This window comes from Macrotis lagotis, chromosome 3, assembly GCF_037893015.1.
Source record: "Macrotis lagotis isolate mMagLag1 chromosome 3, bilby.v1.9.chrom.fasta, whole genome shotgun sequence".
Lineage (NCBI taxonomy): Eukaryota > Metazoa > Chordata > Mammalia > Peramelemorphia > Peramelidae > Macrotis > Macrotis lagotis.
The window spans coordinates 233,243,839-233,269,629 of NC_133660.1; the positions used below are offsets into that span (position 1 = coordinate 233,243,839).

The following is a 25,791-nucleotide window of genomic DNA, read 5'->3' on the forward strand; positions in this document are numbered from 1 at the left end:
CCCATTGCCTTGCAAAAACCTCAAAAAAAAAAAAAAAAGAAGTGGAAGGAAGAAACCAGACAGAAATCTGAGTAGAAAATTAACACGAGTTGTCATATGACAAGCATATCTAGAAGAGGGTAACCAAAATGGTGAGGGGCCTTAACACCATGCTAGTCAAGGGAAAGGTTGAGTAGGGGATGCTTGACCTGCAGAGGAGAATATTTGGGGAAGAAAGGAAGAGGCACATGATAGTTGTTTTCAAGTATTTGAAAGAGTATATAAAAGAGCTTGAGAAACTATCCAAGATTGTTTCAAGAATTTGAAAGAGGTACTTTGGGATAGTTAATAGAGAGTCCACCTTGGAGTCAGGAAGTCCTGAATTCAAGTTTTACCTCTGATGGTGGCTGCCACATAGCACGCATTTAATGTTTATTGGCTAGTTATTGATTGTGTCATCCTGGTCAAGTCATTAACATTTCATTGTGGAGAACCAGAACCAGAGTAAAAGGTGACTAGGAAATATTTTTAAAAATTAATATACAGTAGAGCATGGATAATGTTAATTTGTGTTATTCTAAGTCAATATATAGCCACAGGGATCGGAATTTAATGATCCCCAATTTCTATTTGATTGTTACAGCACTATTCTAGGTTTATAAATTTGCAAAGCAGTTGCTGATTTCTTTACTAGGCTTCTTCTTTCTTCTTTGGCACAAGTCTAGATAAAAAAACAAACACCAAAGAAATCTCAAACCTAAACCATGAGAAAAGAGATTAAATTTATAGGCTTGTCTCCATATGGCAAGACTAGGGAAAGAAAGTAGAAAGGGGGCAAACAGAGGCTTAAGTAGAAATGTACAGGCTGCTTCCAAAAGATACTGATTCCCCATCTTTGGAGGTCTGAATAACTACTTTGTCAAATTAATTAATGAAGGAGTTTGGGGCTAAATTATGTGTCAAACTAGATGGTAGCTGAGAGTCCTTCAATTCTATGATTCTGTGGGACAAGGAAGAATATCTGAAGTGGAGAAAGCAGTGACCACAATATCAGAGAGCATAGCAAGGGAGGCCTATATCCCAAAGACCCTAAGTAGATCAGCTTGGTCAGACTTGAGTTTATTTAAAGAAAAGTAGTTTGACAGTAAGGCTAAAAAAGGTGGATGGGGCTCTCATTGTTCAAGAGCTTAAATGCTAGGCTGAAAAGTGTAGCTTTTATCCTATAGGCAGAAGAACTTCCACTGTTAGCTTTAATTCATTTCACTAAACATTTCTTGGGGGTTTGTGTGTTTGTGTGTGTGTGTGTGTTTGTGTGTGCTAAAGCCTATAGTAGTTAAGTGACACAAGATAGATCACTAGGCCTGAAGGCAGGAAGCCCTGAGTTCAAATTCAGATTCAGATACTTACTAGTTGTGTGTGACCCTAAGATAAATCACATAACCTGTCTTTGTCTTAGTTTTCTCAGATGTAAAATGGGGGTAGCAATAACACCTGTCTCCCAGGGTTATTGTGAGGATCAAATGAGATCATTGTAAAGTGTTTTGTACTTAATAAATGCCTATTCATTCCTCCTATATTAGTTGCTGAGGATGCAAAAAAAATCCAAAAAACAGTTCCTGCCTTAAATTAGCTTTTATTCTACTCTAAATGCTCTAGAACAGTGTTGGGGAAATTTTTTTTTTCCACCAAGGGTCAAAAACTTAAAAATTAGCCTGCTATATTTGCTCAGACATTTAATTAATTCACCCCTAAGAAGCTCTGAGATTATTGAATTTTGAATCCTGCTTGTGGTTGCCTTGGCAGTGCCAGGCCAAATGATTTTGTGGGCCTTATGCTGCCCATTCCTGCTGTAGACTTTGGGTAGTAGATACCAAAGCAAAGAAACTAGAACAAGGACATAAGCTATTTCAGTAGCCCTAGGGTGGTGTCAGTGGGAATGAAGAAGATGGATTTGAGGGATATAGACAAGGTAGAAGCTGCCAACCTTGGTCACTGAATGTGAGAGGCAAGGAGAGGGAAGAGTCATCAAAGCCTGGGTGATGGAGGGGGTGTTGGTGCTATTAATAGGACCCAGGATGTCAGGGGGAAGAGTTGGTCTAGGTAGGGGGCTGGCAGGGGGAGGGGAAGAGGATGAACATAGTTTTAGACATGCTGAACTTGGACTGCTGGCTGGGCATTGTTGAAGCTCTGCTATTGATTAATAAGTCTTTTACAAGCACATCCAATGTGCTTAATGAAAAAAGACATTAGATTTTTACAGGGAGGTTAATTTTCTTCCAAACTCAATGATGATGTTGAGTGCAGATGATAGGGGATCTCATGAGACTTCCCTAGTTTCACTCCACAGAACCCTGGGGATTGGGGGTTCAGGGAGGGAGGGGATTCGCTTTATCAAGGCTCAACTGATGGGTTGCCAGGTCCTTTGCATCCTGACATATCCAAATGTGAAGAAGGGAGGTTATCTCAAAAAAAAAAAAAGACCAGGAACAAGGAACAAGGGGATTCTCTCCCAATCTGGTCACTGCTCAACAAAGCCTACTATTGTAGGTACTTAATAAATGCACAGTGACTTGTATCCTGAGATCTGGATGGCATCTTCCCTACCTACCGGAAAGACTAATTTTGTATGCAAAATTCTCTTGACCTCTCCAGCTTGATTTTCTGATTTGGGTCAGACAATTCTAATTGCCATCTTGAATTTTAAAAAAATGAAAATTGGATTTGGGCAGTGACCCAGTCAAAGTTTCCTAAGGCAGGCACCTCTTCTCTCCTGTCTGTTTGTCTTCTTCAACCTACTTGGTGAATAGATTCTCTCCCCTGAGCCAGCTAGCCAGCCACTCATCCTGGGAACTGGTTCCGGAGAATGGACAGCTTCTCCTGTCACTATGAAGAACCAGGCAGGGAGGCTGCCTAATTTTATATTGAGGTTCTTGGCTACAAAGAGCCAGCCTTGGAGCAGTATCCTTCTCCCTTCCCCCCTCTGAGGATGACAGCTGGGGTTCTGTTGTTTATTCTATTCACCTCTGAATTCCATTCACTCCCAGGACTGGACTCCTTGGGGTTCTAGGTGAATGCTTTCTGATGCATTCATCTCCTCCTCTCCCAGAATCTGTCCTCCCTCCCAAAATGATGGTATCAGCATGTTTAAGCCACACAGCTTTTGCTGTAAATTTTTCCCCCATAAAACCATCACATGCCTTCCCATGTGTAGCTCTTGTTGCCATAGCATCAGCCTTTATACCTCGGAACTATTGGCACAGCACACAGGCCAATACAGAGCTGCTATATCCCAGTGCTGATGCTATGGGGGGAGAGCCTTGAGCATAGAACAGGGACATGGAGGCAATGCTGGGGCTGGGGATGGGACTGGGGCCTATAGGGATGGCTACTTGTCTACATAGATGGAAGGTGAAGGAAGTGGCAGTCTTTCTTTCAGGGCTCATTCTGGCTTGATGGTCCCAGCAGCTGTTTGTTCTCCCCTTCCCTTCCCCCCTTCCAATCTTTATATAGTCTCAAAGTCAGCATTTTTAAAAATTCTCTCTTTCCTCACTTCTATTCCCTCTCCTTGGGCACTGTCAGGTCAGGGATCAGACAGGGCTCACCTCTAAGGTGTTCACTTCATCAGGAAGGAGCTGGCAATCTTGGGTTGTCATATCAAAGCTACTTGCCAACTCCCCATGCATTAGGTCTCCTTGGAGAGAGAGTTGGGTCTCAGTGGCCATCTGTGTCTAACTGCAGCTGCTTTGGGTAACTGAGGTCCCCTTTGTAATTAGCGATGAGTTACCAGACCTTGATTAGACTGGACATATGGTTTCTTTTCTTGGTGTTTGTGGCCGGGAAAAGTTAAAACTGCCAAGAAGCAAAGAATCCTCCTTGGAGAGGGAACCGTGGCAGGTGGCTGACAAACCAGCATTCTGCTAATCAAACAGGGGTTCTTAACTTGAAATTCATGAAGAGAACTCAGGGGATTCCACAAACTTGGTTGGAAAAGAAAAATTACTTTCTTTTTTTTTTCACTTAAGCTCCAACTAAAATTAAGCATTTCTTTCAATTATTTAAAAAGCCCTACAATATTATTCTAAGAAGAGATCCTTAAGTTCCTTCAATTTGTCAAAGGGGTCTGTAACATAAAAAAAGAAAATTTAAAACCCCAGCAACTATCCTAATGTCTTCCTCTTTGGGGTTAATAATCATAGTATTAATAATCTCTAACGTTTATATAGAACTTATTATCATTTGATCCTTATGAAGACCCCGGGGTCTCAAGTGCTGTATTATAGATGGGTAAACTGAGACAGACATCAATCAAGTGACTTGCCCAGGTTCACCAGCTAATAAATGTATGAGGCCAGACTTGAATTTAGATCTTCCTGACTCTAGAACCAGCGTTCTGTTCATTAAGCCACCTAGCATTATATATGCTATATAAAGTAGTATTCTACTTTTATGGATTATATATGTCTGTAGATTTTATTTTCATGTTTTCTTCTCCAGTAGAATGCAAGTGCTTAATATGTGCTCATCAAGGAAGGAGTTAAATAAGCATTGTCTATATTACCCTTCACTTGGCTACTACTTCCCCAGGGAAAGGGGATCAGAGGTGTTAGAAATGCAGAATCAATAACAACTCTGACCAAGGACTCAAGTACCAGGATATGGTTTATGGTTTATGAAGCCTCAGTCTCTGCCAAGTCACAAAAAATAAGAAATAACTAGTCCCGTGGACAAAGTTACTCTATCCTCATCTCCCTCATTTAATTCAGGGAGGCATTTGCTGCTTATTTAAAGAGAGGAGATACTTTTCAGAATCACAACCTTGCTTCTACCCATTGACCTGATCTTCCCATGACTGAACCATCAAGAAATCCAGTGACTTAGCAACTTCTCTGGACAAGGCCCTCTGTTGGGTTGCTGTTACTGTTTGTCCTTCATTCTTGAAGAGGGCCATGATATTAGGGAGGCGAAGCCATGACATACAAGTAAATTGAATTTAAACAAAGGAGGGCTGTGCAAAGTCACTAATCTCACTTTCTCCTCTGGAGCCATCTGGGTCCAGTGGCCAGGTATGGATCAGGATGACTGGAGATGGCCCTGGAAGCAAGGCACTTGAAATTAAATGACTTGTCCAAGGTCACACAGCTAGTGTCAAGTATCTGAGGCCAATTTGAACTCAGATCCTCCTGACCCTGTTGGATTATCAGTCTAGCTGAGAAAAATCACTGGATTTTAGATTTAGAACCAGAAGAACCTTTGTGGTCATCTAGTTCTCTTCATCTTACAGGAACTGAGTCTTAGAAAGAAGGGATTTGTCCATGACCACACAACTAGTAAGGAGCCAAGAGGTGGGATTTGCATCCATGTCCTCCTGACTGGAAGTTCAGTTCACTGTCCACTAAACTATTTTGGCATTCACATTGACAGTCTTAATAGTTCACATATATGCAGTGTTTGAAGTTTTGCAAAGCACTTTTTTACATATATCTTCTTGTTTTATCCTCCCCACAGCCCTGAAGATTATTAACTTCATTTTACAAATGAGGAAACTGAGACTCGGAAAGTTCAAGTGACTTGCTCTTGGTCACATTTGCCCTGTCAGAAGGCAGCTGGGTGGCACAGAGGATAGATCACAGGACTTGAAGTCAGGAGGACAGGAGTTCAAATCTTGATTCAGTCACTTACTGGCTATGTGACCTTGGGCAAGTCACTTAAACCTGATTGCCTCACATTGAGGACCATCTCCAATTGACCTGATTCATATCTGGCCAATGGACCCAGATTGTTCTGGAGGAGAAAGTGAGACTAGTGACTTAGCACAGCATCCCCTCACTCAAATCCAAATATTGTGCTTGTCATGGCATCACCTCCCTGATGTCATGGTCTTTTTTGAGAATAAAGGATACACATAATCATCATCATCAAGTGTCAGATCAGAAGTCAGATATGAACATCGGGTCTCTTATGATAGTCAGTCTAGCAATCTTGTCAAAAATATGTGAAAAGGTAAACAATACAGAGATGACTCAAGCTAGTATATGATTAAATTTCACATGAATTGTATCTCCAGGAGGTAAGATCAGAGGACTGGAGGGGGTTAGAGGAGGCATGACTTGATCCATGCAGTTAGGACTGAGAAGGAAATGACTATACAGAGAAAGGGGGATGGGAAGGATTCTACAGAGCCCAGCAATTAGCTGTCTAAATGGAGATGAATGTTCAGTGCTTTAAATTTGGGTTTTATTGATGAGAAGCAATGGCCTGGGAAGCAGGAGATCTGGATTCTAGCCCTGGCTTTATCATTAGCTTACTGTACAACCTTGGCCAGCTTAATTCTCTCTGATGGCAGCTTCCACCCCTGTAAACTGAGAAGGGCTGAATGATAGGGTCACCAAGGGCCCTTCCAGCTGTAAGATTCCATAGGGTTCAATCAAAGTCAGTTAATGATCTGTGGTCAGCCTCCCTTGGTATAATACTTATAGTTATATCTTTAAAAGGCAACAGAACAGAAGAGAAGAGAATAAGAAGAGTTTTAATTTTTACTTAGTTTAAAGTTCTTTATACTCATTTTTTTGGGGGGGAAGAAATAACCTTATTAAAATGGTGACTTCCCTATCTATTAGAATATTATTTAATTCAGACTTTGAATGTGAGGGGGAGACAGCCATGATCTGAAGTCAGGACCACTTCCTATTCCAATGTGAATGAATTCAATAAGCATCTATTAATACTAGACATTGGGGTCCAAAGACAATACAGTAAATAGAATTGACCCTCAAGGAGAATACATTCAATTGGTGCTGGAAGTACAGAGACAAACTGAAAAACAAAAGAAAAAGATGATTCCTGCCTCCGGGTTTGCCATCTATTAGAGTAGTATAATATGGGGCCTCAGCATGTAAGTAATGGCATAATGATTTAAGGGGAGAGAACACTAACAACCACATAAAGGAGAAAAGGGAGGGAGAGGTGCCTGAACTGTGCCTTGAAAGAGATTCTTAGATGTAGAGCCTGGCTCAGAGAAGAAGGGGCTTAATGAGGGCATATTGCATAGTTGATTGATTGAGAGCACTTAATCATGCTTTTGCAAAGGAACAGAGGTGAGAGATGAAATTCTGACTTTGAGGATCTTCAAGCAGAACAGTTTGGTTGGAATCCAGAGTATCTGAGAAGAGTAAGATGAGATTAGCCCAGAAAGATAGGTTAATGCCTTCTGTAGAGGACTTTAAATACCAAACTGAGGGGTGCGTGTATTATCCTAGAGGTACTGGAGCATTGGGCACTGCAGGTTTTAAGAGAGTGACAAGCTAATTCTCTCCTTCTGAAAGAAAAGCAATGCCTTCTCTTCCCTTAGCATTTGTAGGTAAGTAGGTAGGTAGGTAGGTAGGTAGATAGATAGATAGATAGATAGATAGATAGATAGATAGATAGATAGAGATAGTAGGTAGACAAATGATAAATAGATGCATGAATAGATGCAAAGAGAGAAGGATGGATGGATGGATGGATGGATGGATGGATGGATGGATGGATGGGTGGCTATATAGAAACAGATACTTACATACATATGTAGGTGGATAGGTAGAAGATAGATGATAGATGATAGATGGGTGGAAAGATGAATAGAGAGAGGTGAATGGATGGATAGATGGATTTATAGATACATAGGCAGATGGATAGATTGATATGCATATGTAGGTAGACTAGATAAGATTGATGGATAGATGGACAGATGAATAGTAGAAATATAGTTAGGAGGAGAGAGAGATAAATACATATATAGATGGGTAGATATATACATATGTAGGTAGATGATAGAAAGAGATGATAGATGGATACACACATATGTAAGTAGAGGGATAGAAAGAAAGATACATAGATGGAGGGATTGAACATTTATTTTGTTATTCAACATTTATTTTGTACTAAACATTTTTCTAGATCCTGGGAATACTAACAAGCAAAAACCAACCAAGCAAAATATAAAGGGGAACTAAAAGGGTGCAGGGTAAAAGGCTGCTGTGTAGGAACTACAAAAATCTGAACACTATCAGAATTGGTAATGTAATGACCTTGGCCTGGGTACCTTGTAAAATGGTGGTTCAAGCTAGGGATTCAACAGTCAGAAGAGTGGCCTCAGGGTGGAGACATCTCTATGTTGGGAAGCTTGCTGTTGAGGGATGCAGAAACACAGAGACTAAGGAGCAGTATTTTTAGAATGCAGGCCCTTTCTCCTTCTCATGGCCTGTTTTTTTTTTTTTTAGCACCTGTGATAGTAACCTTTAGCAGCTCCCTAGGTCCCCCAACATAGAGACAGAAAAGGACAATACCCCAAGTTGAGAATCCAGACATGATAGACTACTCTCCTACACATCACCCACTGGAAGGGGGAAGAAACCCAGAGTCAGAAAATAATCCTTCAGTAGCCTGATCATTTTCTGGACTCTTCCAAATGATGCAGGCACTCTTTTCATTTTCATTAGCCTTATCTATCCCTGGCCCTCCTCCATGAACAGTGTTCCTGGTGAGGTAGAGGTGGGCCTCTCTGAATCCTAGGGAGCTGAAGGAATATAAAAGTAGAACTTTTCATTCTGCTCTCACTTTTGTTCAAACCTTGAATATGTGTTTAAGGGTATTTGCACATCTGCTTTTACCATTTTTCTCTGGGTAAGTTGAGGCCAGTTGAAGCATGTCTGCTTTCTCCAGACTGGCAAGCCTGTGCCTGGCAGTAGTGGAAAGAGGCTCATGAGACAGTCTTCCAGGGCCAATAGCTCCTCTTAATTAGGACCCAGGGGGCTCCTTGTTGCAACTGAGTTTCTGGCCATTTCTTCTCATTGCCTCTTAGGAGGAATTAAATTTGCCCCAAATGGAAACTGCAAGGCAGAGAATAGCTCCCATCTACAACTCAGACACTCTGACCCAGATGTAGATTCAAAGTTCTAAGCATTTCCAAAATATTATGAGTAGTTAAACAGGGTCTGCATAATGAGAGGCAGACTGTTCCTGATGAATAATAATAATGCTAATTGTTCCTATTTCCATAGTGCTTTTCTCAACAACCTTTTGAGGGAAGTAGAACAAGTGTTCTTACCCCCATTTTACAGAGAGAGAAACTGAGACTTGAGTGATATGATTGACCCAAGATATATATGTGATATAAGAACATTTATGATTTTAAGTCCACTATTCTTTCTGTTACATTACTTCTCCTTGGGGTTAACATTGATGAAATAGCAAATGCATTGGTTGTGCTCAGTGGCATCAGCTCAGAACAGGGGTGTATTTATGTCCAATAGAAAAAGATTGTTTTAAGATGCCATAACCTCTATGTACAGCCTTTCTCACCATTTTCCCCTTCAAAGTAGCTTAAATTCTATAGCCTGAATTGTTTTTTATTATTAAAATTTTTTTTAATAATGAGAAATAGGGAGGGGCAACTGGGACTTTGTTGTATTTTGCCAGAATTTAGAAGGTCCTGACATCACTTGTGCTTCTTAAAAGGTAGAAATAAGTGTTCTTAGTCAGTAGTAGCAATTAGGTGAAATTGGGGATTACTGTATGTTGTAATTCCCCCCTCCCCCACCTCTACTAGTAATGGCTTCCACAGCAATAGACCATGGCATGTCATGATCTTTACCACAGGCAATAGGATCAAGGATTTCCATCTCCCCTTCATAGGATTCCTCCCCCCACCCAAAGTCTGATGTCTTCTTAGGAATATCAAATAGTATTCAAGCATTCCTTGGGCTTTATGTTTTTATTTGTTTTTTTAATATGATTGCTATATTTTACATTTTATTTTAACTTTTTCAATTTTCAAACTTTATTTTTCTTCCTTCCACTTTGCCCCATCATCCCCAATAAAAGAAAAACAAAACCCTCATAACAAATATATCTTTATATATCCATATCCATCTAAATGTCTATATCTAGATATATCTTACATATTTAGATCTAGATCTAGATATATATTATATAGATATATAGTCAAGCAAAACAAATGTCCCTATTAGCCAAGTTCAAAAATACATGTCTCATTCTGCACATTACTACATAACTTATCTATCAGGAACTGGATATATAGCATTCTTCATAATCAGTTTCTGGAATCATGGTTGATCACAGTATTGATGAGTTCTTAAGTCTTAAAAAAATAGTTCATTTTAACACTGTTGTTACAGTAGAAATTATTCTCCTGTGCTCTCTTTATTTTGTATTAGTTCACACAAGTCATCCCAGGTTTCTTTGCAATTGAATCTTTGATAATTTCTTAGAGCACAATAATATTCCATTATATTCATATATCATAATATTTAGCTATTCTCCAATTGATTTATAACTCCATAGTTTATTGTTCTTTACTTATTCTTCTTTTCTATAAAAAAGCTCATACATATATACAAATATACATATCTTTTTTACATACACATATACATAAAGTTAAATATGTGTTTGTGTGTGTGTAGATATATATATATATATATATATATATGTTTATGTGTGACATTTTCCTTTTCCTTTGATCTCAACATAAGCATAATAGAGATGTTGCTAGGTCAAAGGACATGCCCACTTTAGTAACTCTGTCGGCGCAATTCCATATTGCTTTCCAGAAATGCGGAACTAGTTCTCAGTCATGAAATAAGAAACAATTGAAGAATGACTTAAGAAAAAATAATTGATGTTGGGCAGCTAGGTGGCATAGTAGATTGAGTACCAAGTCTGGAGTCAGAAAGACTCATCTTTCTGAGTTTAAATCTGACCTCCAATACTTCCTACCTGTGTGTGACCATGCACAAGTAATTTAATAATGTTTGCCTCAGTTTCCTCATGTTTAAAATGAGCTGGAGAAGGAAATGGCAAGCCACTCTAGTATTTTTGTGAAGAAAATGCCAAATGGGGTCACAAAGAGTTAGATATGACTGAAATGATTCAACAATAACAACAATAGCAAAGACATTATTAATGATTTGTAGTATTTTTTATGTAACTATAGAGAGCTTGAATTTCTTCGCTTGAAAATTGTTTGTCCATATCCTTTGACCATTTATCAAATGAGGATTAACTCTTTTTCCTTAAAAAAAATTGAATAAGTTCCCTTTAAATCTGGGAAATGGGTCTTTATGCATTTTTTCTCTTTTGGTCTCATGTATTTTTTTTTCTTTTCCAGTTGGCATGTGGATCTGAGCATAACCTGGCTGTGGTGGGTGAGTTTATTTTCTTTAAAGCATTTGAAGCATTCTCTACTTCTGCCATTCATTTGGCATGTCTGCAGTAAAAATTTGAGTAAGCAATGTGATTATGGAATGAGAAGTTCTGGATTAAGGAATTTTCTTATATAATAGTGGGTAATCAGAAAATTCTTTTGACTTTCGTTGAAAATTTTCCTAACATATTTGAATTCATTTTCCTATTTTAGGAATTTGGACCAAAAAAAAGCTTAATTTTTAGTTTGGTGACTGAGGATCTTTTATTCTCTAGGATCATATTGGGGAATAGGGGCAAGGAGGGAAACATTATCACTGTCTTTCAATATTTGAGAAAGTTGTCTTGGGGAAGAGGGATCAATTGTTTTCTGCTTGGCCTTAATGGACAGAACTAGAACAAAATGTAGAAATTTAGAGAGGCAGATTTTGGTTATATGTGAGATGCATCTAATATTTAGAAATTTTTTGAAATAGGAGGGATAGACAAAATTGATCATATCCAGAAATAACCTAAGGAAGATGGGGTAGAAAGGGTCCTTAGAGTCTTCTGAGATCCCTTAAAGTCCTGGGAAGATCATTTTCCCATGTCTAGATGGTGGTTTAGGGGATTTTGGCTGAGTCTGAAAGCAGCCCTTTAAATAAATCCTCAATCTTTGATTCTTTGCTTAGGATTTGGCTCCTTCTTTCTCTTCAACTCCCATGTAGTTTTCTGAGATTTCACTCCCTCCCCCCACCCACACACAATTTGTAGTGGTTCTCACTTATAGTGCGTGTTTGTTCAAGTATTTGGGGATTATTTGGTCAAAAATTCTGATTAACTGTGTCCCTCTCTGGTTTTTTTTCCATGAATTAGGATTTTGTTTCCCATTTATTTTCATAAATAGTGTTAGTTCTGAGAAAACTCATGGGTCAGCAGCCTGAGATATCACTTTTAGGTCTGAACGAGAAGTACAAACTGGGATCACTGTAAATGAAGACAAAATGAATGGAGGGGGGGAAGAGTGGATTCCAAAGAGACAATGAGTATTCTAGAAGAGTCAACAGAGCAGTAGAAAGGAAGGGGAAGAAAAACAGCAAGGTGCAATGGAAAGAACTCTGGTCTTGTCTCCTTGGGTTCTTGGGGAACAACATTCACCAGAGAAAGTACTCACTCTTGTCTTAGGGTCTTGCTGTAACCGGTGAAATAGTTTTACTGCTCTGCCTGGAGAGTTTGGGATAATTCTAGTACTTTTGACCCATAGGTTGAGGTCTAGCCCACCTCAATGTTGTACAACAGACTGAAGGAAAGCCTGTTTTTTTCTCAGCATTTCTTATTTTCTGAGTGCTTGGGATGTGGTTTCCTATGGAGCACATGAGCATAATAGGTACTGAGCTTCCAGAAACTTTGGAGACCATTTAATCCAATACCTCTTTCCCTATTTTTGAAAAAAATAAACTGAAGATCAGAGAGTTTTTTTTTCCCAAGGCTTCACCACAATGTTTCACTCTGGCAGAACCATGGGTCTAAATATTGTAGATATTTGAGAGCCAAAATGAACTTTGTACAAAAAGTTTATTCAAGAATCACATTTCTTTTTTCTTTTTAATTTTTCTAATGATATGTAAAGATAGTTTCCAGCATTCATTTTTGTAAGATTGTGAGTTTCATATTTTCCCATCTCCCTACTTTTCTTTACCCCTTGAATAATCTGATAAAGTTTTTATATGTATAACTATGTTAAACATAATTCTATATTAGTCAAATTATGAAAGAAGCATCAGAACAAAAGGATAAAAATTTGAGAAGTAAAGAAAGCATAAAACAAATTTTAAAAAGTAAAAATAGTATGCTTTGGTCTGCATTCAGACTCCATAGTCTGGATGTGTGTGATATTTTCTATCACCAGCCTTTTAGAATTGTCTTTGATCATTGTACTGCTGAAAAAAGCTAAATCAAAATGTTGATCATCACACAATTTTGCTGTTAATGTGCACAATGGTCTCTTGAAGAACCACATGTTTCTTAATATTCAGAGTGGAATGGACTGCTTTAGGAAATCTGAGCTCATCCTCATTGGAGCTCCCTACAGAAGAGATGAATGAATGCATTTAGACTAGATTATTTAGCAGATTTTTGATCAAGATTGAATGGAATGAGGTAACCCCAGAAGTCAGATATTCCATGATTCTTCTGACTTATAGTGAACAACTCATTGTATCTTACCTTTGGAAGCATCTTAATTTTTGCTACCGATCTAAGTTGTGCAAGACAGCCCAGTGAATAGAGTGTTGGCCTTAGAATTAGGAAGACCTGAGTTCAATCCTTCCCTAGATGCTTACTCGCCCAAACCTTGGGCAAGTTCATTAATTCCTTTCTGCCTCAGTGGCATCCTCTGTAAAATTGGAATAATAATAATAACACTTACTTCAAAGGATTATTATGGAACTCAAATAAGCAAAGACTTTGCAAGCCTCAGAGCATAATAGAAATGCTATTTTTATTATTGTTCACTTATTGATTTGGTTTTGTGTGAGATAAGAGAGGTAAAGCATTGCAATTTCTTCTCTCCAGTGCTAATTAATAGGACAGAAGGATGATGTTTGGCATCCCTTCCTCATTACTAATTGGATAGCTACATGTCTGTTTTGGATCTGAGTATTAGATTTTAATGAGTATTTGTCTTTCAGTTTGAAAAACAAGTCTGATGATTTGATACGGTGTCCCTTTTCTCTTTAAGTAGAATTCTCCAGCTCCAGGTGTGTCTGTGAGAAAAGCAAGGGTAGGTTTTTAGGGTCCAATGCTTGCCTGTCTCTGGCCCCACTGGAAAAGTCCTACTTAAGTGTAACATTCTGGAGACATACATCTGGACAATGTTCTAACACTGCAATTTCAACTAGCTGCAACTACACTGCAAAGTTAAGTAATATTTTGTACCTGATAAAATTCAAATTGTTCTCCCTTTTAGGAGTTTACATTCTACTGGAGGAAGGGGAACAGATGGATGAATAAATGAATGAATGATATGTACTAAGGAAATGTAGAGTAATTAATTGGGGGTGAGTAGAGGGAGGGAGCTGTAATATTTGAGGAAACCAAAAGAAGCCTCAAGTAGAAAGGATACTTGAACTGAATCTGGAAAAGAACCAGGAATTTTAAGAGGTAGAGACAAGGGCATTCCAGACAAGGGAGAGATAGTACATATAAAAACCCAGTCAGGAAGTGGACTGTTAATATAGGAAACTTTAAGTAAGATGGAAGGTAAAGCTCCTGGAATAATGTGAAACCAGTTTAGGAAGAGAAGTTGGAGACAGATCTGCATGTGAGAGGCTCCCCTGGGGGCTTATAGAGATCCTGTGAAGTGTTGAAATCTATGCAGCATCTCTTATGTATCCCATGAGGGGGATCTTTGGACCCACACCTCTAGAACTACTTAGTCAAAGGAGACTATCTAGAGAACACAAATTGTGGTATTGATTTCTACCAAGCTAGAAAGTTCTCAAATATGAACCCAGCAGCATATTATTAATATTGTCTGAGCACCAGTCTAACTAAGTTTGAAGAAGTTAATCAGCTAAGAATTGACTACAGAAATTGGTTATTTGGGGCTACTGCTTAATGAATGTTTGTTGAATGGAACACAATGTTCTGCTCCCTTCTCAAGTTCCCTAGAGCAAAGATGAAGAAACATTTTAGTTGGAGTTCATCACCACAGTTCAAGGGTTCTTTATAATGCTTTTCAGAGGCTGCCCATTTGATCGTTTCTCCCTTGAGAGCTGGGAATATGAAGGATTAGAGAGGCAAACTAATCAACCAAATTAAGACTTTGGAAGCGGGGAGAAACTACTAACATTCTGTTTATATAATACTGGAGATTTGGCTACCTCTTCCTTGTATTTGTTAAGTCCCAAGTTGCACTTGTGTCAAATTAGCTCCAAGATTTAATCTCTATGTATATTTGGGACTCCAGAGATATTCATATGTTCTCTCCAACTTCCCACTTCAAAAGTTAGATTTTATTGGTTCAAGTCTTATAATAATGGAAATAATATTATTATAACTGATATTTCTATCGCATGTTAGTTTTATAAATCCCTTGACATACATGATCTCATTTGAGCCTCACAATAGTTTTGTATGTTCAGTTCAATGAATGTCGATATATCTCTATCTATTTATTAATCTGTTTATTTTTGGCATAAACCTGTGATTTCATTTCCAATGCTGATTGGCAACTACAAACTTCAGAACATTCCTCTACAATACCATTCCCATTCTCCCATTGGTAAGTTTCTTTTCCTCCTGGGGACTCCACTTTTGGAGAGAGGCTCTAGAAGCTCAATCAACCATTAGCCTTTTCCTGTTTCTGTTTCTGATTTTTCTGGATTTCAATAGCATGCCTCCATATGGATACTTTCTCTCCCCCATCCTCTTTTCAGCTTTTTGATCCTGCCCCACTGAACTATAAATTTATTAAGGACAGGAAATGTCTTTCTTTTTGTTGGTATTTATATTCCCTGTGCTTAGCACAACATCCAGAAGTAAGCTCTGTGCTATTTCTGTAACTTATAGTCTATAAGATTTGGCAATTGATTGGATATACAAAAAATTGACAGTGATATGTGGAGGATGACACTATGCTTGTGAGCTTTGGACAGTGGTGGTTCCCTAGAGAGTAATAAGGAAGTTGGGAAAGGGGATAATTTGGGGAAAATATTTGTATTTTAATAGGGATTCCATAGGAATGAACCTTTAGTGGCACAATTGTAGGTATTATAAGAGATTTGTAAAAAAAACAAAACAAAACAAAACAAAACAGGAAAATCTTCCTACCACCACTGAAATTCAGTAGATGGCTAGCTATTCTGTTTCATAGTTAGACTGGTTTTTGTATGTGTGAAGATCATCAGTTAGACTTTAAGAATCTGAATTAAAAACTGTTTATGGAGTCATATAAAAAATTCATGTGCCTAAACATTTGGTTATCTTTAGATAATGTGAGCCATGAATTTTGTTGATCTTTCTTTTTTAAAAAAAAGTTTTGCTTTTCCTTTAAAAAATTTTTGCAACACTATTTCTTCCCAATAACTGCTTCCCACTTCAAACTCTCTCTTTCAATAAAGAGCTTAAGCCAAATAAATTGATATATCAGTCATGTCTGATAGTGTATACAACATTCTATGTCCATAGTTTATTACCTGTCTACTGAGTAGGGGAAAGTGTATTTTGTTATCAATTTTCTGGAAACAAAATTTCTAGAGCAATCAGAATTCTGATGTTGGATTCTATTGTTTTCTTCGATCTTGCTGTGGTCATTATTTATATTATTCTCTTGGTTCTGTTTTCTTCATTTACACAGTATTACAGACCCTATCCCTTTTTTATTGTCTTTAACTTTCCTTGCCAGTTCATGCTAAATCTACAGCATCATGCTACATTTAAAATATTTATACTATTCTATTGCCTATCCTTGCTAACAGCCTCTTTATGGATGTTTATTAAAAAAAAAAACTCATATTGGCTTAATGAGTTCTCTATGCCCCTCTCCTGGCCTCTTTCCACATGTTCCCCCCTTCCCCTCCTCATCAGGATTGTTTTTCATTGTGTCTTTAATTATTCTTCAGAGCATTCTATCCTTCATGGATAGATTGCCCCAATAAAATTTTATGTGTTCTTTCTTTGAATCCTTGAAATCTACTTTCTAAAGATCTAGGCTGTCTGTCAGACTATTTTCAGCTATCATAGAATCATAAATTACAGACTTAGAGTTTCATGAGACCAAGCCCCTTATTTTACAGATAAGGAATGATGAAGTTCAGAGAGGTTAAGTGACTCACCCAGAATCACACAACTAATAAGCAACTGAGACAGGATTTGACCCCAAATCCTTATGATTCGTTCATTCTGCCATGATTCTTCCTCTCCTTTCCTATTACCAATTCAAAAATGGTGCACTTTCCCCAACAAATTCCCATTATTTCTCCTTCAGCCACCAGATTCTCTCTGTTGGTAAGAGTCAGGTTCAGAATAGCAGTTTTGCTCATTGGTACACCTCCCAAATGATGAAGTTATCATCAAGGCAAGCCAAGAAATTATGACTGCTTTGCTTTTGGCAGAGAGGAAGTAAGAGAAGATTCCAGGTAATTGAAATCCTTGATCACTATTGTGCCAAGCTTGAGATCTTTTCCTTGAACTCCTCATCTGTTTCCTCTTTCTGTCCAGATGGTCTGTAGTGAACTCTGATAACAATATCACTTTTCTTTCTGTCTCTGTTTATCTTCACCCAAATATTCATCTTCATATTTCTTCCAATCTTCTTATCTTTTTTTCCACCTTGTTTGCCTGAAACAGCCATATATACAAGCTAGTTATTAAAATTAATTCTTTTATTCAGTGTTGCCTGACTTTATTGCCCTTGATCCCAAGTTTCCATTTTCAACATTTGACTAAGTTGACCAGATAGTGACATTATTTTTACCTCCAACTTTCTTAATGTTGTTTCCTTCAATAACTAAAATGACTCTTCTTGTTTAAAATCCATTTTGCCTTTATGCCTACCCAATTAGATCTTATTTACTATCAGAGAGATGCCTCTAGCTCTCATCTCAGTAGTAGAATCAAAATAAGTCATAGATCCTGAGCCAATGACTTTCTCAGCCTAGTTTCTCAGCCATATCCATTTCCTCATGTTCTCTGATAACCCTCTTGGGTATATCCAGGGTAGTGATCTTCTAGCACCTCATAGCTGCCAGTTTATAATAACAAAATATTTTAAACAGATCCATTAAAGATAAGTGATATAATTTCTACTAAGGCAAGATCAAGGTAGCTTATCATCATTAAACAATAATTCAATTCGATAAATATTTATTAAGTACCAGCCATTATGCTAAGTGCTGGGGATACAAATAAGAAAAAGATAGTCTCTACCCACACAAGTTTACAATCTAATGAAATAAGGGGAGAGGAGTAATAAAGGAAAACCTGTTATCCCATGGATTAGAAACCAAGTAGAGCTGCTGATAGAAAATGGAATTACCTGAAAAGTTCTGAAAATTCAGAAGGTTTTATAAAGGAATGTTCTGAGAGGAATTCATTACTCTGCCTTCCAGCCCTCCTTCAGAAGAAAGATACAATTGAGGAAGATAAGGTATTGAGAATAACAAGAATGGAGTCAATTAACATGGTGATGAGATCACATGATTTTAAGTATTATATCTGAAGTTATATAAATAAAAGCAATATAAACCATGCCCTCAGGGAGCTTGTACTCTGTTCATTATCCTTATTGAGTATTTTAGGATTTTAACTCTGCCCTTCTTTCCCCCCACCCCCACCCCTCCCCCATTGGTGCCCGTTACAGAACAAAGCATTTTTAAAATAGGTATTAGTCTTTGGAAGAAGAAGCAAGAGTTTAGGATGGAGTTCATAGACAAGACAGTCAAATACTATGACCTTTCTGTAGCAAATAGGAGAAACCAGAAAAGGTGCCATTTTCAGTTCAAGGAAGTTCTGTAGACTGCAGTGTTTGATATCCATCCTAGAGGCAAAACGAGCTTTTATAGCAATGATCACACATCCTTTCCTTGTCTCCTCTTTGTTCAGCAGTTCTGTTGGGAGGCCTCTTTGGCCCACCAACTGTGCTGGGATACAGGTGCTCCCTAGGAAATCCTGGCCCATTGGCCTATTGTGTTATTCATTATAAATGAAAAAACTTGCAGAGCCTTGGTCTCCATTGTAGGGTTTTCTGGCAAAGCAGCACAGGATCATGTTACATGGCAAGGCCTTGCCTCATTGCTGGCTAATCCTATTCATTGGCTATTAAAGGATGCCTGGCCAAGATCCTTGCAAAGTCCCATTTTTATTGTCACCCTTGTTTGTCTTGGACAATAAAATGGGCCCTCTTCCCAAATCACTAGGGCTACATTAGCCCTTAGTTCTTGTCTCTGCTTTTGCTCACCTGGATTACCTACTACTGTGTTACCTGGTCCTGCCTAATCTTCCTTCCTCCAGAAAAGCCTCAGGAATCTTGTTTATTTATTCCATCCATATTTCCTGAGAGCCTGCTTCATACTCAGACTTCCGCTGGACACCATGAGGACATGTCATGAATGAAAAATTTCCCTAGACCTCCCAGAATCAGTCTAGTTGAGGAGAACTGAAAGATTAATGCCAGTGCAGAGCAGTCTGAGAATTCTACTAAGTGACCAATAACAATAAAGGCAGTGGGTGCTTTAGGAGTTCAGAGGAGAGAGATCTCTCTATGGACTAGCTGTTTAGGGAAGGTTTCCTGGAGGATATAGAACTATGAAGAATAAGTAGGATTTCTGAAGGCATAAAGGAGAGGAAATGGCACTATGAGTGGCCATATGGCACAGTTCTGGGATCTGAGGATCTAGACTCAAATCTTGACTTGGAGACTTGTGTAACCTTAAGCAAGTCAATTAAACCTTCTTATCCTTAGTCTGTTACTGTTGAGTTGTTTAAATTGTGTCTGTACCCCATTTTCTTGGCAAAGATACTAGAGAGGTTTCACTTTTCCTAACTCATGTAATAGAAGAGGAAACCAAGTCAAACAGGGTTAAGTGAGTTGCCTGGGTCACACAGCTAGTAGATGTCTGCAGCTGAATTTGAACTCATGTCTTCCTGACTCCAGGTCCAGTGGTCTATCTACTCTACCACCTACCTGCATATTCAGTTTCCTCAACTGCTAAAGAAGATGGTGGATTGCTTGAGCTTTAGAGTTCAGAGCTCTGGTATCTTGAAATAAGTTCTGTCTGGTACAATATGATGAGCCTCTAGGAATGTAGGACCACCAGACTGGAGGGGGTGATCTAGCCCAGTTTGGAAGTCCTGATCAATTCTGATCTTGGGATTGGACTAAGAAGGAAAGTGGGAAGTTCAAGAGAGAAAGGGAAGCAGCAAGCAAACAGTGTTTGGGCCAGATTGTGAAGAGCCCTTAATACTAGGCTTATCTTATAAGCAATGTGAATACATTAAAGGTTCTGATGCATAGTTTTAATAAGGATTAGCATGGGGTGAGACTGAAAGTAAGGTTGGTTTGGAGGTTATTGTAGGAATCCCAGGTGAAAACTGAATACCTAGATCAGAGGGATGACTAAGGATGTACAGGAATGAAGACCTGAGAGATGATTTGTCTCTTGAGATAACATTGACTGTAGTAATCATGGGATGGTTGTGAGAGAATATAACATCCTGTGGTTTTTCCTCTCTTTCTCTTATACTACTCTTCCTCTTCCTTTGTCTCTCTCCTCAGTTCTTAATACTTCTAGTTTTCTTCTTTTCCCCTTCTTTTTTATGCTTCTAACACCTTACTTTTTTCTTTAGGTTTTTGCAAGGCAAATGGGGTTAAGTCACCTTACTTTTTTAAATACAGATTTTATTTATTTTGAGTTTTACAATTTTCCTCCATTCTTGCTTCCCCTCCCCCTGCCCCAAGAAGGCAGTCTATTAGTCTTTACATTGTTTCCATGGTATACACTGATCTCAGTTGAATGTGATGGGAGAGAAATCATATCCTTAAGGAAAAAAATAATAATGTATAAGAGAGAGCAAAATTACATAAGATAACAGTTTTTCCCCCTAAATTAAAGGTAATAGTCTTTGGCCTTTGTTCAAATTCCACAATTCTTTCTCTGGATACAGATGTTATTCTCCATCGTAGATAACCCAAAATTGTCCCTGCTTGTTGCACTGATGGAATGAATGAGCAAGTCCATTAAGATTGATCATCATCCCCATTTTGCTGTTAGGGTATACAATGCTCTGGTTCTGCTCATTTTGCTCAGCATCAGTTCATGCAAATTCTTCCATGCTTCCCTGAATTCCCATCCCTCCTGATTTCTAATAGAAAAATAGTGTTCCATGACATACATATACCACAGTTTTCTAAGCCATTCCCCAATTGAAGGACATTTACCCGATTTCCAATTCTTTGCCACCACAAACAGAGCTGCTATGAATATTTTTGTATGAGTGATGTTTTACCCTTTTTTCATAATCTCTTCAGGGTATAGACCCAGTAGGGGTATTGCTGGATCAAAGAGTATGCATATTTTTGTTGCATAATTACAAACTGCTCTCCAGAAAGGCTGGATGAGTTCACAGCTCCACCAACAACAATGTATTAGAGTCCCAGATTTCTCACATCGCTTCCAACATTGATCATTGTCCTTTCTGGTCATATTGGCCAGTCTGAGAGGTGTGAGGTGGTACCTCAGAGATGCTTTAATTTTCATTTCTCTAATAAGTAGTGATTTAGAACAATTTTTCATATGACTTAGTATCTCTTTGATTTCCTCATCTGTAAATTGCCTTTGCATATCCTTTGACCATTTTTCAATTGGGGAATGGCTTGTTTTTTTTGAAAATTTGACTCAGTTCTCTGTATATTTTATAAATGAATCCTTTGGGGTGGCTAGGTGGCACAGTAGATAGAGCACCAGTCCTGGAGTCAGGATTACCTGAGTTCAAATCTGGCCTCAGACACTTACCTAGCTGTGTGGCCTTGGGCAAGCCACTTAATCCCATTGCCTTGCAAAAAGCAAAAACAAAACTAAAAAAAATGAATCCTTTGTCAGAAATACTAGATATAAAAATTGTTTCCCAATTTACTACACTTTTGGTTACAGTGGTTTTGTATGTGCCAAAGTTTTTTAATTTAATATAATTAAAATTATCTAGTTTGTTTTCATTGATGTTCTCCATCTCTTCCTTGCTCATAAACTGCTTCCCTTTCCATAGATCTGACAGGTAAACTATTCCTTGATTTTCTAGTTTGCTTATAATATTGTTTTTTATGTCTAAATCCTGTATCTATTTTGATCTTATCTTTGTATAGAGGGTGAGGTGTTGGTCTAATCCAAGTTTCTTCCATACTAACTTTCAATTTTCCCAACAGTTTCCTAACAGAGAGAGTTTTTATCCCAATAGCTGGACTCTTTGGGTCTATCAAACAGCAGATTACTATAATCATTTCCTGCTATTGCACCTAGTCTATTCCAGTGATCCACCACTCTATTTCTTAGCCAATACCAGACAGTTTTGATGAAGGATGCTTTATAATATAATTTTAGATCTGGTAAGGCTAAACCACCTTCTTTTGCACTTTTTTTCATTGAACCCCTGGAAATCCTTGACTTTTTATTTCTTCAAATGAATTTACTTAAAATTTTTTCTAACTCATTAAAGGAATGTTTTTGGAATTTTGATTGGTAGGGCACTAAACAAATAGTTTAATTTTGGTAGAATTGACATTTTTGATTATATTAGCTCGACCTATCCATGAGCAGTTGATGTTTGCCCAGTTATTTAAATCTGATTTTATTTGTGTGAGAAGTGTTTTGTAATTGTTTTCAAAAAGTTTTGAGTCTGCCTTGGCAGGTAGACTCCCAGGTATTTTGTATTGTCTGAGGTTATTTTGAATGGGATTTCTCTTTTTAGCTCTTTCTGTTGTATCTTGCTAGTCATATATAGAAATGTTGAAGACTTACAAGGGCTTATTTTATATCCTGAAACTTTGCTAAAGTTGCTAATTATTTATAGTAGTTTTTAAGATGATATTTTGGGATTCTCTAGGTATACCATCATGTCATCTGCAAAGAATTTTGTCTCTTCCTTCCCAATTCTAATTCCTTCCATTTCTTTTTCTTCTCTTATTGCTGAAGCTAACATTTCTAATACAGTATTGAATAGTGGTAGTGATAAAGGGCACTCTTGTTTCACCCCAATCTTATTGGGAATGCCTCTAGTCTATCTCAATTGCATATAATGCTTGTTGATGGTTTCAGATAAATACTGCTTATTATTCCAAGGAACAATCCATTTATTTCTATACTCGCTAGTGTTTCTGATAGGTTTGTTATTGATATAATTAATTATACTAACAATTTTCCTAATATTGAACCAACCCTGCATTCCTGGGATAAATCCTACTTGGTCATAATGTATTATCCTAGTGATAACTTCTTGTAATCATTTTACTAAGATTTTAAGATTTTTACATTTATATTCATCAGGGAGATAGGTGTACAATTTTCTTTCTTTGTTTTAACTCTTCCTGGTTTAAGTATCAGCACGATATTGGTGTCATAGAAAGAGTAAGGCAGAGTTCCGTCTTCACCTATTTTTCCAAAGAGTTTATATAGCATTGGAACCAATTGTTCTTTAAATGTTTGATAGAATTCACTTGTGAATCCATCTGGCCCTGGAGATTTTTTCTTAGGGAGTTCAATAATGGCTTGTTGAATTTCTTTTTTTTCTGAGATAGGGTTATTTAGGTATTTAATTTCCTCTTCATTTAATCTAGGCAACTTATATTTTTGTAAATATTCATCCATTTTACTTAGATTGTCAAATTTATTGGCATAGAGTTATGCAAAATAATTCTGAATTATTACTTTAATTTCTTCCTCATTGGTGGTGAGTTCACTTTTTTCATTTATGATACTAGCAATTTGGTTTTCTTCTTTCTTTTTCTTAAATCAAATTGACTAGAGGCTTATCAATTTTATTGGTTTCCTCATAAAACCAACTCTTGATTTTATTTATTAGTTCAATAGTTTTCTTGCTTTCAATTTTATTAATTCTTCTTTAATTTTTAGAATTTCTAATTTGGTATTTAATTGGGGATTTTTAATTTGTTCTTTCTCTAATTTTTTTAAATGCATATTTAGTTCATTGATTCCTCTTTCTCTAATTTATTCATGTAAGCATTTAAAGATATGTAATATATCGTCTGACAGCCGCCTTGAGTGTATCCCATAGGTTTTGGTAAACACCTTGCTTTTTAAAATATAATTTGTTCTTGCCTGAATCTTATAAGTGTTGAGTACTTGTCATCCCCATCAATAGGATATAAGTTACTTGAAAGAAGCATATAACAGATAGATCACAGGATTGTAAATTTAGAGTTGGAAGAAATATTAGAGTTCTTTGAGTTCAAATTCCACATTTTTTCAGATTGGGAAACTGAGAACCAGAAAGGTTAAGTGACTTGCCCAAAGTCATGTAGATGATGATGATTTCTGAGATGGGATTTGAACTGAGGTCTTCCTTATTCCCAATCTAGGATGCTGCTTCCATGCTGTCTCTAATGCTTGATTATTGACTGATTAATCAAACATCCAAAGATTAGGGCCCTAAGTGATAAGGACAAAACAGGGAAGCAAGCATCAGATATGGTGTTTAGATTCCCTTCTGCAGAACCATAATTGTTCATAGACTTTGTCCCAAGGGGGAAACATTCTCTCTTCATCTTCTGGGAAAACATCCAGGACACAGCAACAAGGTTTTAGTAAGTTTATGTCCCCTTGCTCCTGTTGAGTGGTCCCTCAGGATCAGTTCCCTAGAGGATATTCACCAATGTCTCTCTTGAGGAGATTAGAAAGCATGTAGAGACAGTTCAGAAATCTTGGAGAGCAGCTTAGATGCACATGAGTTTACTGGGAAGTTAGCCTTGTCATATTGGTAGAATGATTTTTCTCTTCTAGGTATTCCTTGTCCAGTGAAATGACAGTTCTAGTCCCTATCCTTATCTTTCTATACCAGATTTGTACTGTAATATTTTTGGAGTTGAAAACTACTAAAGATATTTCTGTCCCTTTAATTCTCCATTAGCCCTAAATCATACTACAGAGGGTAAGATTTCTGATGAGGTAGAAGCGTTGTTAGAAGACACAAGTGGAAACCAGGGCAAGGGAACTTGGGACAAATTGACTCTCTGGCTTATTGACCTGTAAGTTATCTTGGCATATCATTTGGGATATCCATCTTTTTTTCCTGGGGAATTAATTCTTCATGAGAAAAAATCCATGACAGTGCATGAGTTGATGAAAGGGGAAGAGGTGGGAAGAGGCCAATGAGCAGAGCAATATTTTCTCCCTGACCTGGGGCTTTTGACTAGTAAATGTTGGATGAATAAGATTTGCTCCCCAAGCCACTAATCTGCCCCCAGAAACATTACCACCTTACAGATCTTGATTCCTTTTTTCATTTCTGTGATCTAGATTGTCAAAGGGTGCCTTTGAAGTACAATTCACATTGATTGGAATTTCTTAAATATTTGAGAAGAATTCAGGATTGGGGTCTGGTTCTGGAGGACTAACAGAATTCCAACATCTACTTAGGATCTCTCTTGTCAAAGAAATTGAGTAGGGTTGTGGAAACTGCTTGGAAGGGGATATCAAGAATGATACTAGATTAAAAAATTGAGAAAATGTCCCTATTATTCTCCCTAACTACACTCCTGCTTCCCTCTCCCTCATCAAGGGTGGGAACCCTTCAAGGCCCTGGAATATCACATTATAGTTCCCACATTCTAGCCAAAATTTTCCAGTGAACATAGGAAATTATAAATTTGGTCATCCATGCAAAACTTAAACACCTATAGACCATCTGAGAAAGTAGAGAACTAAGTCATATGCCTCTTTCATCATCATATGTTGGCTAATGGTTAGAAGCTAGTAGCTAATGGCTACTTAATAACTAAGCAACATTGTATTCCACTGGTTTTTGTTGAGATGAGGTCTCTTTGGACCTGAACTTTATTGAACTTTCAGGTACCTTAAAAGGACAATAATAGTGCATTTCTTTTTATTTCTTTGTTTTTCTCTC

The 25,791-nt window shown here is 37.7% G+C and overlaps 1 protein-coding gene across 3 annotated transcripts in view; it reads left to right on the plus strand.

The window, feature by feature from the left end:
• Window positions 1–25,791, plus strand: part of SERGEF (secretion regulating guanine nucleotide exchange factor) — a 255,800-nt gene that overhangs the window by 136,073 nt on the left and 93,936 nt on the right. For all 3 annotated transcript variants that reach the window (XR_012477147.1, XM_074230170.1, XM_074230166.1), the window contains one exon: window positions 11,144–11,180. Coding sequence is in view for 2 of the 3 variants with exons in the window: in XM_074230170.1 (XP_074086271.1) it covers window positions 11,144–11,180 (37 nt within the window). In the remaining variant the exon portion in view is untranslated. The remainder of the gene's footprint in view (window positions 1–11,143; window positions 11,181–25,791) is intronic.